The sequence below is a fragment of the Lathyrus oleraceus genome, chromosome 1 (genome assembly GCF_024323335.1).
Source record: "Lathyrus oleraceus cultivar Zhongwan6 chromosome 1, CAAS_Psat_ZW6_1.0, whole genome shotgun sequence".
Lineage (NCBI taxonomy): Eukaryota > Viridiplantae > Streptophyta > Magnoliopsida > Fabales > Fabaceae > Lathyrus > Lathyrus oleraceus.
The window spans coordinates 198,801,896-198,819,155 of NC_066579.1; the positions used below are offsets into that span (position 1 = coordinate 198,801,896).

Here is a 17,260-nt window from a genome sequence, read left to right on the forward strand (position 1 = left end):
GAATGCTATGATTATGCATGTATATGCATGATTAATGCTGACAGACATATCTAACACAAACAAGTCCAAGAATAACGATCCGACACCCGACACAACGTCTCAACAGGAAAGGCGAAGCCCACTGGAGAACTCAACTTGGGAACAACCCGAGCAGGATGAAAATAAATCATCAGGGATATCAAGCCCTATCCCAAAGCTACACTCACTGAGAATACAAAGAAGATGTATTCAGGAGCAGCAGAAGAAGAGAATCAAACAGAGAACTCAACTCTGATGGGGATGATCTCTAAAACAAGCGTAAATAACGGAAAACTTTAACCACAGATGGGAATAAGCAAAGTCAAAGCTTCCAACTCCAGGAGATAACACTCTGCACAAGAGAAGTCTTCCAGGAGCAAAACAATCTTGACATAAGGAAGACGCAGAAAATCTGCCGGGGAGTTTCCATCAACTCTCTCAGGGACAGGTGGTTAAAACACAAAAAGATCCACCGGAGAAGAAACTCTACTGGGGAAGCTTATCAAGGAATGATATGAAACTCTGTGGGGAATAACCACCAACCAAATGCACATCAAACGAAACATTCCCTTCTATCTGCTGGAGAGGAAACACTACAAAGGGGAATAATAGCATTTTGCTCTACCGGGGAAGGAAATAAACATCTTCAACGCCATCTCTTAATGCTATAAGAAATCTCCCGACTCGAAGGAGATACAAATATCAAACTCTGATCTGGCAACCCTACCGGGGACAAGCTGTAAATGTTCTTGAAGGAACTACCCTGGCTAAGGAGATTGGAAATGAATCCTTCGTCAACAAGCGACATGCTGGGGATGAAAAGGGAGACAAGCCCTTCATCAATTGCTCTAGGCAACTTCCTGCTGAGGAGACAATTATTTGGAAAGATAGCCCTGCAGGGAACACATGCTTACTCCGCCGGGGACTTCTACTCATACTGGGGAAAGACAAACTTCCTCGTGAATAGATAGCATATCAACTTTTATCAATCTATAAGGGATTTTATGTCAGTCCACACAAGGGATGACAACCATGTAATTGATAAAACACAAATGCTAGTGCCAGACTCCCTAGGAAACTATGATGTATTACTCTTTTCTGCGCTCGCTGGGGGAGACAACTTGAAAGCTGATGAAGAGGATATAAGAATTCCAGAATATGAATAAATGTCTTACGTTTTGGTAATCATACTATCTTTGGGAAAGCACTGAGGGCATCCCACTTATCCTTTCAGTCATTGTGAATGTTCATTTTGTTTAAAATAGTTTATTTATGAAAACTTTATTTGTTTAAAACAATGATATTTATCAATTAAAACATGCAAACCTTTGTTAAACAGAAACAAATAAGAGTGCCAAGGATTGGATAAAGGCTCAAATTTATTTAAGAGAATGGTAGTCTGCAAATGGCGAGACTCCATGGATCTTTACAAATTTGAAATTAGTGATATACATGGAAAAAGGGCTACATTGAACATAATGACCGATTCTCCACCAACTCTGAATCCACTGTATTCAAAACTTCATTTGAAGATGACTGAGCGAGAATCTTTGACATATGACAGTCGTAGAACAAAGTCTTGTTAGGATGCAGTTACTTGCCAAATCCCTAATTTTTGCCTAGATTGCCCCAGGGTGAGGTACTCAATCTAGCGGGATATATTTATTCATTTTTTTTCATGTCTCTAACTTTTTCCTGGATCGCCCTTTCGGGTTTTCAATCCACCGAGACGCTCATTTTTGCCTAAGCCGCCCGTTTGGGTTTTCAACTTAACGAGCTATTCTGTTTTTATTTTTAGGCAAAGTATTTCTTGACTGCATCTGAATTCATAGGACAAGGGAAATCCTCCCCATCCATAGTTGTGAGCAATAGAGCACCGCCTGAAAAGGCTCTCTTAACAACACATGGACCTTCATAATTTGGAGTCCACTTGCCCCTGGAATCGGGCGCGAAAGACAAGACTTTCTTGAGCATGAGGTAACCTTCTCGAAACACACAAGGCTTGACCTTCTTATCAAAAGCTCTCTTCATCCTTTGTTAATACAACTGACCATGGCACATGGCAGTTAATCTCTTTTCTTCAATCAAATTCAGTTGGTCATAACAACTCTGAACCCATTCAGCCTCAGTCAACTTGGCCTCTATCAAGACTCTCATTGATGGGATCTCAACCTCTACGGGGAGCACAACTTCCATGCCATATATAAGAGAGAAAGGGGTTGCCCCTATTGAAGTGCGAACAAATGTATGATAGCCATGCAAAGCAAACGGTAGCATCTCATGCCAATCTTTGTACGTAACAACCATCTTCTGAATAATCTTCTTGATGTTCTTCTTAGCAGCTTCAATAGCCCCATTCATCTTGGGTCTATAGGGAGAAGAATTATGATGTGCAATCTTGAACTCGCTACACAACTCTTTCATCATCTTATTATTCAAGTTAGATCCATTATCAGTAATGATCTTGTCTGGCACACCATAACGACATATGAGTTGGTTCTTGATAAACTTCATAACCACCTTCCTGGTCACAATTGCATACGATGCAGCTTCAACCCACTTGATGAAGTAATCAATGGCTACGAGAATAAAACGGTGACCGTTCGACGCCTTAGGTTCAATCATACCAATCATGTCAATTCCCCACATGGAGAAAGGACATGGTGAGGAAATAACATTCAGAAGTGTCGGGGGAACATGAATCTTATCCGCATAAATCTGACACTTGTGGCATTTCTTCACATACTTGCAGCAGTCAGACTCCATTGTCAGCCAATAGTAGCCTGCTCTTAACATCTTTTTCACCATAGCATGTCCATTGGAATTAGTACCAAATGAACCCTCATGGACTTCAGTCATCAACAGGTTTGCTTCGTGTCTATCCACACATCTGAGCAGAACCATGTCAAAATTCCTCTTGTAAAGCACATCACCATTAAGGTAGAAACTGCCAGATAATCTTCTCAAAGTCTTCTTATCTTTAACAGATGCCCCAGACGGGTAAGTCTGACTTTGAAAAAAATACTTGATATCATAATACCACGGCTTATCATCTTTCACCACCTCAACTGCGAACACATGAGCTGGTCTGTCCAAGCGCATCACAGTAATATTTGGAACTTCATTCCAATAGTTGACAGCAATCATTGAAGCAAGCGTAGCGAGAGCATCTGCCATCTGATTCTCATCTCGAGGAATATGATGAAAGTCAACTTTAGTAAAGAAAGTTGAAATCCTCCTCGCATAATCTCTATATGGAATGAGGCCAGGCTGATTCGTCTCCCATTCACCCTTAATCTGATTAACCACAAGGGCCGAATCTCCATAAACATTAAGATGTTTGATCCTAAGATCCATACATTCTTCCAAACCCATAATACAAGCCTCATACTCCGCCATATTATTCGTGCATTTGAAAGTTAGCCTTGTTGTAAAAGGAAAGTGTGTGCCTTGAGGAGTAATAATCACTGCTCCAATACCATTTCCATACTGATTGACAGCACCATCAAACACCATACCCCATCGGGAACCAGGCTCTGGACCTTCATCGAGCATAGGCTCATCACAATCTTTCATTTTCAAATACAGAATCTCCTCATCAGGGAAGTCATATTGCACGGACTGATAATCTTCAATTGGTTGATGCACCAAATGATCAGCCAAGATACTACCTTTAATAACTTTTTGAGCTCGATACTCGATATCATACTCAAACAACAACATCTGCCAATGGGTTACTCTCCCAGTTAAAGCAGGCTTCTCAAAGATATACTTGATCGGATCCATTTTGGATATCAACCAAGTTGTATGATTCAGCATATACTGGCGTAAACGCTTAGCAACCCAAGCCAAAGCACAACATGTCTTCTCAAGCATTGAGTACCGAGACTCACAGTCGGTGAACTTCTTACTCAAGTAGTATATTGCATATTCTTTCTTCCCTGATTCATCTTGCTGACCAAGGACCCAACCCATGGAATCATCAAGCACAGTCAAGTACATAATCAACGGTCTCCCTTCAACAGGCGGAGACAGAATCGGAAGCTCAAACAAATACTCTTTGATACAGTTGAAGGTCTTTTGGCAATCCTCGATCCAATCATGACGCTGATCTTTCCGGAGGAGCTTGAATATAGGCGCACATGTGGCAGTCATGTGGGATATAAATCTTGAAATGTAATTCAAGCGGCCAAGAAAACCTCGGACTTACTCCTCAGTTTTGGGCACAGGCATCTCTTGTATTGCTTTGACCTTGGCAGGATCAACCTCAATACCTCTCTCTCTAATAATAAAGCCCAATAACTTGCCGGAACGGACTCCAAATGTACACTTGTTCGGGTTCAAGCGGAGCTTGTACTTCCTCAAACGCTGGAAAAGATTCAACAAGTGCTCTACATGTTCAATTTCCGTTTTCGACTTTGCAATCATATCATCGACATACACCTCAATCTCCTTGTGCATCATATCATGAAATTAACAAGGTAGTCATAGCGCGCTGATACGTGGCTCCGACGTTCTTCAAACCGAAGGGCATCACTCGATAACAGAATGTTCCCCAAGGTGTGATGAATGTTGTCTTCTCCATATCCTCGGGTGCCATTTTAATCTGATTATAACCGGAAAATCCGTCCATAAATGAAAAGACATTGAATTTATCCGTATTGTCTACCAACATATCAATGTGTGGTAGAGGAAAATCATCTTTTGGACTAGCTTTATTCAAGTCACGGTAATCCACACACATTCGGACTTTTCCATCTTTCTTAGGCACATGCACAATATTGGCCACCCGTTAAGGATATGTAGAAGTCACCAGAAACCCCACATCAATTTGCTTCTGAACTTCTTCTTTAATCTTCACTTCCATATCAGGATGAGTTCTTCTGAGCTTCTGCTTCACAGGCACACACTCAGGCTTCAACGGCAAGAAATGTTGCACGATATCAGTAACTAGACTGGGCATGTCTTCATACGACCAGGCAAAGACGTCGACATATTCTCGTAGCAACTCAATCAACCCCTTCTTAACAGACTCTTCAAGGAGTGCCCCAATCTTCACTTCACGAAAGCAGTCTTCAGACCCCAAGTTGACTGTTTCCAGATACTCAAGATGTGGATGAATGATCTTCTCCTCGTGCTCAAGCAGACGTGTAATCTCATCAGGAATCTCTTCAACATCATCTTCTTCTGCCTCAAATACAGGGAACTCAAAGTTGGGAGATGGTGTTGGATCATTATGTTCAATGGGTTTGATTAACCTGCATAATGATTTTGAGTATAAAAGAGATTTCAGAATTCAAGCAAGGAAAATCGTTAAGCAGATGAAAAATTGATCTTATTCTCTTTTTAGGGTTTTATAGTTGTAAGACCCTAATTTTGACCCTAAGATCCCTCATGGCATCATATCATTGCTCAATGCATTGCCTCAAGGATCATAGCATGTTTAGCTCCTTAACCCTAGGGTTGGGACTTGTGTGAGTGGTTTGAGATCACCAAGCATGCTTGTATTATATATTATTGCTTCTCTTATTTTATTACTAACCAAAAGCACAAAAATATGTCACTAACTCTTTTGTTTTGAAGCTCAAGTGATCATGTGCCCCAATGCTCCTTGGAAGCTCCTAAGCTCAACGAAATGGCTAGATGAAGATGAGAAAAAGCATGAAAATGGTCCACAAAGTTCATAATTATCATATATGTCTCCCAAGTATCTCAATTTTCCAATTTGATCAAGATAACTCAAAGGGCTTGAGGATTGTTTCCCAAGGAAACCCTAGTTCAACTGTGCCTTACTCACGAAGCAACATCAACCTATGATCAAATTTAGTCAAGGGAAGTTCTTTCATTCATAATTTTATGCATATATGAGCTCATTTGAGGATCCTCAATCATTCATTTATCAAGATTGGAAGTTTGTCCTTGAAAAGTTGACCAGTCAAGTCATCTGACTAAGCTGAGGTCCACTGAGATACAACTGGTGATGTGTTTGTCAAATGAAGATGAACCCAATATAAAAAATGTTCCTAAGAACCATATGAACAACGTTAATGTTCATCAAAAATCCATTTGAAACTTGTAAGTTTATCATTAATTTCAAAACATTATAGGTCATTTTGGCTGAAACCCTAATTTTGGGTCAACTTCCCAAGGACCTAACTTCCTTAATTTTTTATGATTTTTAGGTGAGACCAAATTAATTGGAAAGTTTACGATGTCTAAATAAAATGTTATGTTGTACAAAATTTCATAATCTTAAAATAAATACATGTGATAATACAAAACATTATAGGCCACTTTGGACCTAAGTCATTGAACTTGAAAAGTGTCCAACTTCAAATGCCCATAACGTTTTCATGAAAAATCCAAATTATGCAAAATTTGAGTCTAAATTGATCATATTGAAAAGAACTACAACTTTTATGTTGGAGGTTTTTCCATTTGAAGCTTTCATAATAGAAACAGAGGGGCTTGAAGAGGCTTGCTTTTGGTGAAAATTTTCAAAGGGTGACTTAGACATGTTTTGTGCCCAAACTTTCACAGCCAGTTTTCATTAATTTCCAAATGCCAAATGATTTTTTGCCCAAATGACTTTTATTCCTTATTTCAAGGGCTTTCCAACCATTACTCACATTACTTTTTTGGACTTTCCATGTGTGTTTCGAAGAGTTCATTCTTTATGTCCATTTTGGCATTTCATGTTATAACCTGATGTGCAAGCTTGTTCAACTCATTGTGCACGTCCAAATCCATTCCACGAGGTATCAACAAGAAGTTTCACTCATTCTTGGGCCTGCTACACGCTTGCACAGACCCATGCAAGCAAGATTCAAATTTCATGCACACGAGGGAACCATGCCTTACAACCCTCTTCAGCTATAAATAAGAGCTCAACCTCATTCATTTCTCAACCAAGTGGAGACCTGAAGTGCTGCAGAATTGAAATCCCAACCATTACCAAAGGAATTTTCATATTTTTCTCTCTTTTTCAAGCTTGAAATTCAACATCATTAGTTGATTTTCAAAGCTCAATTCCTTAACCTATCATCTCCATCACACTTCCAGAGCAAAAGCAGATCAAGATCTTGAAGAATTCGTGGCCTTAGAAGCTCCATTTCAGAGGTAGAACCTCAAACTTTTTGGATCTAGATCTTGCAATTCAATGTGATTTTCGTTGGTTTATGTGGTTTTCTGAAGTCCTCACACTTGAGGCAGGCCAGTGGTGGTCTCAATTGTTCATTTCGTGCATTTCCAGTTGACATACCATGATCTTCCATCTCACATTTCTCTCTAAATAGGAAGAGTGAGGATGATCCATGGATACAGTGGTGATGTATATCACCTGAGCTTCATTTTGATGTCCTTACTTTTTATTTTCATTACAATTTTTTTCCTGCGCGTGGTGGCCGGAATCTGGTACGTCACCGGAGAAGATGGTGGTTTTCACCACCATCCCCACGTGTTTTCTTCCCAGCCATTGGATCGTGTCTCAATGTTATAATCTTGACCATCCAATGTGATTACTTGATTTAATGCATTATGTTGCGCGCTTGACTTAGGTCTACCATGCATCCGCGCCTCTGAGCCTTTGATCCATGCCACCTCAATTAATGAATGTGATCTGGTGGCTGCGCTTTTTTCTATTATTCCTATTTTCTTTTAATATCAGTTAATTCCATTTATTTTAAAAAATTCATAGAAAATTTATTTGAAGTCACAAAATATGAGACCAATTCCAAATTTTTTCTTGAAAAATCTAGTTTCATATTTTTATTTTTAATTATTTTTGTGACTTCATTTAATATTTTTTGTGAATTATTTGACTTTTAATAGTTTTAATTCATTTTTAATTACTTTCTGATATTTGAAAAATCCAAAAATATTTTCCTAACACCTATTTTTCATGATAAGTCAATGAAAAATAGTCTCATCAATTTCTTATTTGATTTGATATTTATTTGAGATTTGAATTCATATTGTGTTATTTTCCCTTATTTTTAATTGTTTTTAAATAATTTCTGATTTCTAAAATTGTTGAAATTTTTTGTCAAAGTTAGTTTGGACATGTTAGACCTATGAGAATTTAATTGGACTTGTTGAAGTTGATTTGAATTAAATTTGAGGTTTAACCATCTTTTGTTTATTTTATTTTGCATTTATTTTTTATTCAAAAATTACCAAAAATTATGGTTGACTTGTTGACTTGTAATCTTCATTTCTTTTTTGTTTGGCTTTGATTGATGATGACTTGGTTCATATTTGATCAATTGGATTTGATACTTGAATTCTCTTTCCCTCCATTTCATCTTCATCCCTTTCTTTTCATAATTTGGCCAATGAGTTAATGTCTTATGGTTGGTCTTGACAAATGAGAAGTTTAACCTTCTTTGATCCAAACCAAATTCAACTTGATCCAAGATCGAGTGAGTTGTTTTGTGTCCAAGATAGGTTGCTTCTTAGTAAAGCAAATAACCTAAAGTCCATACAAGGCCTTTCCCCTTTTTTTTGGCATGGCAAGTTTGTGGAACTTGGCTTACTAGTCATGATCTCTAACTTGTGTTTATTTGCCTATAGTTTTATTGACCGACCTCAGATAGGTGTGACTACTACATTAGTTCATTTACGATTGCTTAACATAGCGCTACATTGTCTTATGACAAACTAACATAACCATACTAATTAATAACTTTAATTTGAGCATTTAATTTCTTGCCCTTTACTTTAATGCAATTTATTTCTTGCTCATTTATTCATATTGCTTTTCATTTTGCTCACTTGAGCATATATTTTATGTTTATGTCATTTTCCTTTTGCTCATTTGAGCTCATTATTGTATATAAATGAATTGTTATCTTGTTTTGTTTTGTGTGAACTTAATGCAAAAAGGAGAAAGGACTTAGAATTAGGATTTACCCATGCTTAAAGGAGTTCAAGAGCAAACTAGGCCCTATGCCTTTAGAATGCTAAACTTGTTGAAGAGCAACTAGGCCTCATGCCTTTAGAATGCTAAATTTCAAAGTTGACTTTAAAGGACTTCTCATCTAAACTTATTCTTTGTCCATTCCCCTTATTGTGTTGTGAACTTTTTGATGTTTGTTCTTGTGTGATAGGGATTCCACTTTGAGATTGTGTAAGAGAACCATTGTCATGAGTAGCCAAGTTAAGAGAGACAAGCCAAATGGAGATCCTAGGAGCTTGAATCCAAAATTGTTTGATTGCTTGATTGTTTGCTAAGTCCAAAGGAAAGGAGCATCTTGAATCATCACTATGATTTCAAGAAAAGGAAAAGCAAGGGTTTATCTTCTCCCTCTTATCTTTGTATGCCTTAGGACTAGCCCTTCTCTTCTTCTCTCCACTCTAACCCAAGTCAAAAATCTTTTCTTCAAACTTTGACTTTGTTTCAAACTAGAAACCTAGGCCTTATGCCTTTGATTTTTCAAAACTCTTTTCATAAATACTCATTGTGAATAAACCTTAATCCAACTTTGACCTCATTTTGTAAATACATCTAACTTGTAAATATAACTCACTTCAAGTTGCTTTTGTGGTTCCAATGGCCACCTGTCATACCCTAAATTTTACCCTGAGTTTTTCATTTGCATCAGCATAGCATAAATCAATTCGTTTTGTCGTGTATTTTATCAATTTAAAGCATTCGTCAGGGTTCAGGTAAAAGGTCCGGAGTTCTGGCATTTAATCTGGTCTTGATGACATTCATTCAGTCATCTATTGATTAAGAAGTCGAAATATTTGATTTCTCAATCTTAGTGCATCATTTGTTTCCATTTCATCATGATTTCAGAGGACCAGAGGGTGACAATCAAGAGTATTGTCGTCATCTGGATCTTTGTAGAGTTTTGTTTGTGTTTAAGAATCAAGAGCAAATGATCCAGGAGCGATTCATTTATGTCTGATTGTCTGTTCACATTTATCCAGTCAGCAATTCATTTCATTTACAAGACGTTTGCATTTTATACTTGTCATAACATGCTTTGTTTCCGTATAATATTTAGAATATCATTCGGAATAATTTTTTCGGATATACAGGCAGACCGATCGAATCGTTTCTCAACTGTATGCAGGATTAGAGGGCGAAAAAAATTCAAAATTTGAGCTTGAAGATGTCAGTTTTCTTAATCTACGATTCACGTAGTTTAACGTGATGTGCTCGTTTTATTTTTTCGACTACTTTTTTTGGACGCATTTTAATCAGTCTGATCCTTTTAACCGATCAATTTTTATTTCAAAATCAGATCGAAACCTATATGTTTCTGAAAATTTTATTTCGCATTTATCATTTTAATGCATTTGATTTATTTATTTATTTGAAAATTTTTACGCCCAATTTTTATTCAATTTTTGACTGATTATTTTTGTTCCATTGCCATAAAAATTGAGAGATTTATTTAGAATTATCTATGTTCTCGATTCAAATTTTAATTTATGTTTGGGTATTTTATTTTAATTAGTAAAATTAGAAAATGGATAATATATTTTTATCAACCAATCCATATAAATTTTGTTTTTGAATTAAAATTTATTTATTTTTGGACCAATGTATAAAGGACACTTGGCTTTGATTGGAGATATTTTCTTCTTTCCCTCTTCTATTCACGTGTCCCCTTTTTCCATTGGTTTATTTTCTTCCTCTCTTTCTCTTTTTTCTCTCTCTCTCTCTCTCTCTCTCTCTCTCTCTCTCTTTCTTTTCTTCTCCTTTTTTACTGCTACATCCTTCACAACATACACCACAAAAAAATATCTAAACATAAAATATCTACTCTCTCTCTCTACATCATCAAACCGCCCAACCTTTCTTTCTTTCATGAACATCTACAACCTCACTCATTTTCTTACTAACACATATTATCTCTGTTAAAACTACAACAACAACTTCATTTAAACCAACTAAAAAAAACCATAACCATCTTCATCACCATCATCACTACTTTAACTATATAAAACTCTTCACTCTCCACAAACACACATTTTTTCTTCAAACACCACAACTTCTTACAACTACCATCATCAACCTCACCTAACTCATTTCATCTCACTACACCATAACAACAACAACATCTACAACCACAACATCAAACTTACCACAACAACCTTAAACTCATCATCATATTTCTATAAGTTGGAAGCTTTTTTTGTTTCATTTCAAGAGGTTTGTTTCTTTTTGTGTATGTGTGAGTTATGGTTAGAAGTTTGTTTGTGTTTATAGAGAAGTTTGCTTACTTGGTAGAGAAAGAGAGAGGTTAACGAACGAAAGAGGACAGATCGGGAGAGTGGGGGCGCCACCGCACCGCCACCGGTCGGTCGACCACCCTTGTGGTGTTTTCCATCGATATTTGATCGGAAGGGGTGGAGAGGTTTTTACCTCTGTTACTGTTATTTTTTCATGAAAGGAGATGCCACTATTTTGTTTTTTCTAAATATTTTTTCACATCCTCCTGCCACATGTCAACGCATGTGTGGGGGGTCAAAGTTGTTTTTTTCTTTTCCAAATAAATCTCCAAACTAGTAACTTCCACTGCTAGTAAGTTTGTGTTCTCTTCTTTTATTATTATTATTATTATTATTATTATTATTAAATTATTATGATTATATTATTATTATTATTACTATTATTATTATTTGTATTACTATTATTATGTATTATTAATATTGTTATTATTAGTAGTATTATTACTGTAATTATTTATGAACTATCACTAACATTACTTATCATTACGTACTGTTACCTTCATTGTTATCATCATCATTAAGAATTACAATTTATTGGTTATTGCATATTATTATTCATTATATTATGGTTACTACATATTATTATTATTATTTATTATTCTTGTTAATTATTTTTTTAATTACTATTTGTTTTTATTTTTATTTATTTATTTTTATCTTTTTATTTATGTTTTGTTGATTTATTATGAACATTTTAATTATTATTATTATTAGTTTTTGATTATTGATAATAATAAGTATTGTTATTAATATTTATTTTTATTATTTATCATTATTATTTACTATTATAATTATTATTTGTTTATTATTATTTTTATATTTATTTATTGATTATTGATTATTTATTTTTATTTTTAATTGTTAAAAAGAAAATTTGATTTATTTTTGCTCCGTTGGGTTATTTCTCATAGATGCGTTGCAATTTTGAAGTTAAAATTTCAATTTAACTTCAGAAATTATTTAGACGCATATAGTCTTGTTGACCGGCCTCAGATAGGGTGATTCCTACATGAATCACTTTACGATTGCTTAACATTACGTAAATTATGTAGTTTAATTTTCGAGTTTTACTTCGAGTCCCTTGGCTTTCTCTTGGGCCTTCTTACAACGAGATTCTTTTATTTTTTTCAACTGTCTTTCAAAACTTATATCATTTAACTATCGTATTGTATCCCCATTCGACAAACTGTACCCCCATTCCTAAACATGTGTAATAAATCTACCATTTTCATTTACCTTACTGTACTATTTGATTGTTAACAGAAGATTAAAATCAACCCTTTTAGAAAAGAACAAAAACAAACACTTGATCCAAGGTCGAGTTTTTTTCCCAAATCAAATCCAAATTGATTGTAAAGCCAAGCACTGCCCCCGCCACATCCAAATTATTTTCATAAGTCAACTTCTGACACTTGATCCAATGTCAAGTTGTCCCCCTATTCTCAAAAGCTTTTCACAATAAAAATGGAAGAAACTGATTAAGTTTAGACTTTCTTTGTTTTGGATGTTAGGATACTGCTGTAGAGCTCAATGTTCAAACATTCGTCTTCCATATTAAAATACAATAATTACTAGAATTAGGTCATTTCTCTTATAGAAGAAAAAGATTGATTGGGTATCGACCTTCTCTTTCCCGATTATTTGGACACTGCTGTAGAGCTCTATGTCTGATTAATCGTCTTCCGTTAATGAATTTTGACCTAATTTACCACATTTTCATAACAAACTTTTGGATGAAAAGAGAGTGATTGGGCTTAGGCCTCTTCCTTTTCGGGCATTCGAGTACTGCAGTAGAGCTCCCTGCTTGGATGCCTGTCTCCGCTTAAAATCAACTCAAACTCATCAAACTTATTTTCCGCCCTCGTGCAACCCCAAAAACATTTTTAGAAAAGAGTATGCAACATCCGTTTTGATGCGAAACAAACAAAGACTTCAGCCTCCAAGAGCGAGCAGCAAGTAAAGGTTTAATCGCTCAAATATGATCCAAGCATCACTCTCTTTAAAAGCAATCCACCCAGTAGTTCTCTTTGGGTAGAACTACGTATGCCTTGAGTTCTTCATAGCACCTGGAGATACGTAGGAGCAGGATTGCGAAATCTTGTCAGGCACATTAATATTAAAAACCCTAAGTCTTTCCTTTCTTTCTTTCTCTTTCCTCACCCGATAAGTAGAAGATCGCAAACGATATCACGCTAACACTCTAACACGAAACTAACTAAATGGGTCCCATCGAGTACGATGGACGTGAGGGGTGCTAATACCTTCCCCTTGCATAACCGACTCCCGAACCCGATTTGGTTGCGACGACCATTTCTTTTTTTATTTTTGTGGGTTTTATCGATATTTCCCCTTTCCCTCTTTGGGAATAAATAAAGTTCGGTGGCGACTCTGTTTTGTTTATATTTCGAGCGTTCCTTATGCTTGGGTATTTTTCGCGCCGCGACAGCTGGCGACTCTGCTGGGGAATGAAAGTTCTCCTAAGCGAGTCAACCCTAATTTAGTTTGTTTTGTGTTTGAGTTTTGCTTTTATCTGTTTGTTTGCTTCTGATTTATTTTATCTATATATGCCTTTATTATCTGTATTTCCAATTACTGTATTATTGATATATGGTATCATTGGAACTTTCTGGACTATTGGCATTTGTGTGAGGAAAAGCTTTATACCCGAGCTTTGAGAAAAACTTAAGTTAGGATGGTGGTTGTGTAGTATTGACCTGCGAGACATCGGACTCGTTAGGTTGATGCGAGAATCCCACTCAGATGAGATCCCTTGAAAGTATTACTGTATTACGATTAGTCGTTTTGGCGGTGATACTTTCAACCTCGATCTATGATTCTGAGGACCTTTTGTAGAACCCTGAACCTATGGCTTTTAGGACCAATGGTTGTGTAGTGTTAACCTATGAGACTTAGGACTCGTTGGGTTAATACGAAGACCTCACTCAGAATAGATCATTTTTGAGGATATTGTTGTCTTACGAGTAGTCGTTCTGACGATAATATTGTCAGGTGTGATCCATGACTCTGGGAACCGTGTCTAGAACCGTGGAGTCGATGGTTGTGTAGTATTGACCTACGAGACTTAGGACTCGTTGGGTTAATATAAAGACCTAACCTAGAATAGATCCGTCTTAAGATATTATTGTCTTACGATTAGTCATTCTGACGATAATATTCTTGAATTGGGTCCATGACTCTAGGAACCTTTTAAACCCTAGAGCCTACCTGTTTGGTTTTCCTATTCCTGGAACCTTTCCTCCATGAAGTAATTAATCAGAATGTTCCAATGATCACCTACCCAACTGTACATACATAAACATAAAACATTTCATAATCATAACACATATGACATGTGCATATTTTCAAGGGACCTAAAGACTCTGTTGATTGCAGGCATTCAGAAGACATGGGTGGCAATCAAAAAAGTACTTATTCATTCAAGTTCAGGAATCCAAAGCTAGGATTGATTAAGGGGTTGATCTCAGATGTGAAAAAAATCAGAAGGAACAACTTTTGTGTTGAGTATGGTGACCTGTTGACTATCATGAACACTGAGGTGGATGCTTGGGCCATTTTCACTTTGGCACAATTCTATGATCCTCCCTTGCGCTGTTTCACATTCCAGGACTTCCAGTTGGCGCCAACATTGGAAGAGTTCTCACATATAGCAAACATTGGTATCAAGGATGAAGTCCCTTACACCGGTCTAGGGGAATTTCCTACACATCAACAAATAGGTTCATCTATACATCTAGATAAAGCGGAAGTGAAGGCTAATCTTGGACCAAAAGGAGGCACTTCGGGATTCACTTTGAAGTTCTTAGTGGGAAAAGCTTCAGATTTCAAAATTAAAGAAGATTGGGTCGCTTTCAATGCTGTGTTAGCCTTGATACTCTATGGGATTGTCTTGTTCCCGAACATTGATGACTTCGTGGACATGACTGCTATACGAATTTTCTTGCTCAAGAATCCCATTCCCACCTTGCTTGCAGATGTTTATCACTCCATTCATTGGAGAAATGAGAAGAAGGGGGGGATGATCCAGTGTTGCGCTCCTTTACTGTATAAATGGTTCTTATCTCACTTACCAAGCGAAGGACCTTTTGTTCAGAGCAAGGATAACCTCAAGTGGTCTCAAAAACTCATGTCTCTCACTGCCAATGACATCGCCTGGTACTCTCGTGTTTATGATGATATGGACATAATCGTCAAATGTGGCAACTTCCATAATGTGCCACTCATAGGAACTCGAGGTTGCATCAATTACAACCCTGAGCTTGCTATGTGGCAACTTGGGTTTCCTATGAATGACAAACCAGAAGACAAGTTGTTAGAAGGTTTCTTGCTGGAAGAAGGAGTGAAGGACTTTGATCTGGTGAAGAGGATAGGTCGTGCCTGGACTAAAGTTTGTAGAGAAGGAAAAAGGGAGCGTGGAAAGAAGAATTGTATAGCTAGAGGGCCATATACAAGTTGGGTCCAAGCCAGAGCTTCTCAAGATAAACTACCATACCCTTATGAGCCTCCAATGCATAAAAATCCTCTAGAACCTACTCACGTCACTATAGAGGAAGCTAAAGAACTCAAAGTTGTCATCCAAAGTTTGGAAAAAGAGAATGAAGAGCTACGGTTGAACCTTCTCCGAATTACTGAAGAAAGGGATAATCATAAGTGGGAGCTTGGGCGGAAGAAAACACAACTTCAAGCAAATGTGGAAAGGACTGATAAGGAGGAATATAAGAGAAAAAGAGTCAAACAGGGGTTAGATCAGGCTGAGAGCTGCTTGAATACCGTCAAAAGCCAACTGAAAGAGGCTGAGAGGGATTGTCGTGAGAAAGAGAAATGGTGGAAGCTCGCCACAAAACAAAAAAAGGAGATAAGATAGACGCTTGAGGCTGAGATAGCCAACCTCAATGTTTCACTCTTTGAATCAAAAGAAAGGGAAGAACGAGAACGCCGCAGTAAAGAGAGTGTTATGGCTGCTACTCAGGTTACACCTGAAATGTGGAATGGAAAGTGCCAGGAGGCTGAAAATGCTAATGAGTGGGAACGATACTGGAGAGGCCGACATGACTCTTTGCTACAAGAAGGTGAAGATTGGATGAACGCAAGGGAAAATGTGAATGCTAGTTTGGCAGCCTGCGAGGAAACCATCCAGTTTTTACATGAACAAAGAAATGAGTATCGAGACAAGTTTGCCAGTTTGATAGACTTCTGTAATGGCATGGCTACGAATGTGCCTTTGATGCTAAGATGTGCTTTGGAAGACATAGACAATGACAACATCCCTCGTTCAGTGACTGAATTTATTTATCTTTGTGAAGACATGATAAAAAGGTTCAAAGGAGAGTTGGAAGATCTCAACAAACAGAAGCCTGCAGTTTGACCTTTTTTTTATGTTGTAATTTCCTTTATGTTTGAAAGAATATTTTGTACTCAATCCTTGTACTCTATTTTGAATTGAATGAATGAAGGATTTTGAGTTTCTTTTGTACAAAAAAGTTTGGTTCCATTCTTGTTTTATTCCCCGTGATCTCTTTGAATGCTTGCTAAGTTACAAGGAATCTAACACGGTTCCCTGAAAATAAAATTGAACATAAGCATAAAATACATTTTTAAATCCACGTGCATTAACATATGCATCATGCATTTCATTTCTCAAAACAAAAACTCATTCCATTTTTCCTCGTGTCCAGTAGTTCAAGCTGATTCCTCAACGTGCATACGCTACTCGCTCCAACACAAGAAGAATCATGGATGTAGTTAGAGAAGAACAAGCTGCCTTCAGAGAGGAGATAGACTCTGTCAAAAGTAAGATCGAGCAGATCTTTGAGGCTATACAAGCTCTGGCTAGAAGGGAAGAAGAGGCTCGTGTTGCTGCTGCTGCAAGGAACGATGCTCTAGTTCAAGGGGTTGCTCTTCAGTCCGGACCTTCAGTTCCTATTCCAAATCCCGTTATCTACGGTCTTCCTCCAGGCTTTGTTCCACCACCTGAAAGAAA

At 37.1% G+C, this 17,260-nt stretch overlaps 1 protein-coding gene across 1 annotated transcript; it reads left to right on the forward strand.

Annotated features, from left to right (window-relative positions):
• The first annotated feature begins 10,713 nt into the window (after positions 1–10,713).
• On the forward strand, positions 10,714–16,642 carry LOC127127327 (uncharacterized). Its single transcript, XM_051056481.1, has 2 exons — positions 10,714–11,182; positions 14,656–16,642. Exon 2 carries the CDS (start codon positions 14,669–14,671, stop codon positions 16,142–16,144), a length of 1,476 nt encoding a protein of 491 aa, XP_050912438.1. The 5' UTR covers positions 10,714–11,182; positions 14,656–14,668; the 3' UTR covers positions 16,145–16,642.
• Positions 16,643–17,260: the final 618 nt, after the last annotated feature.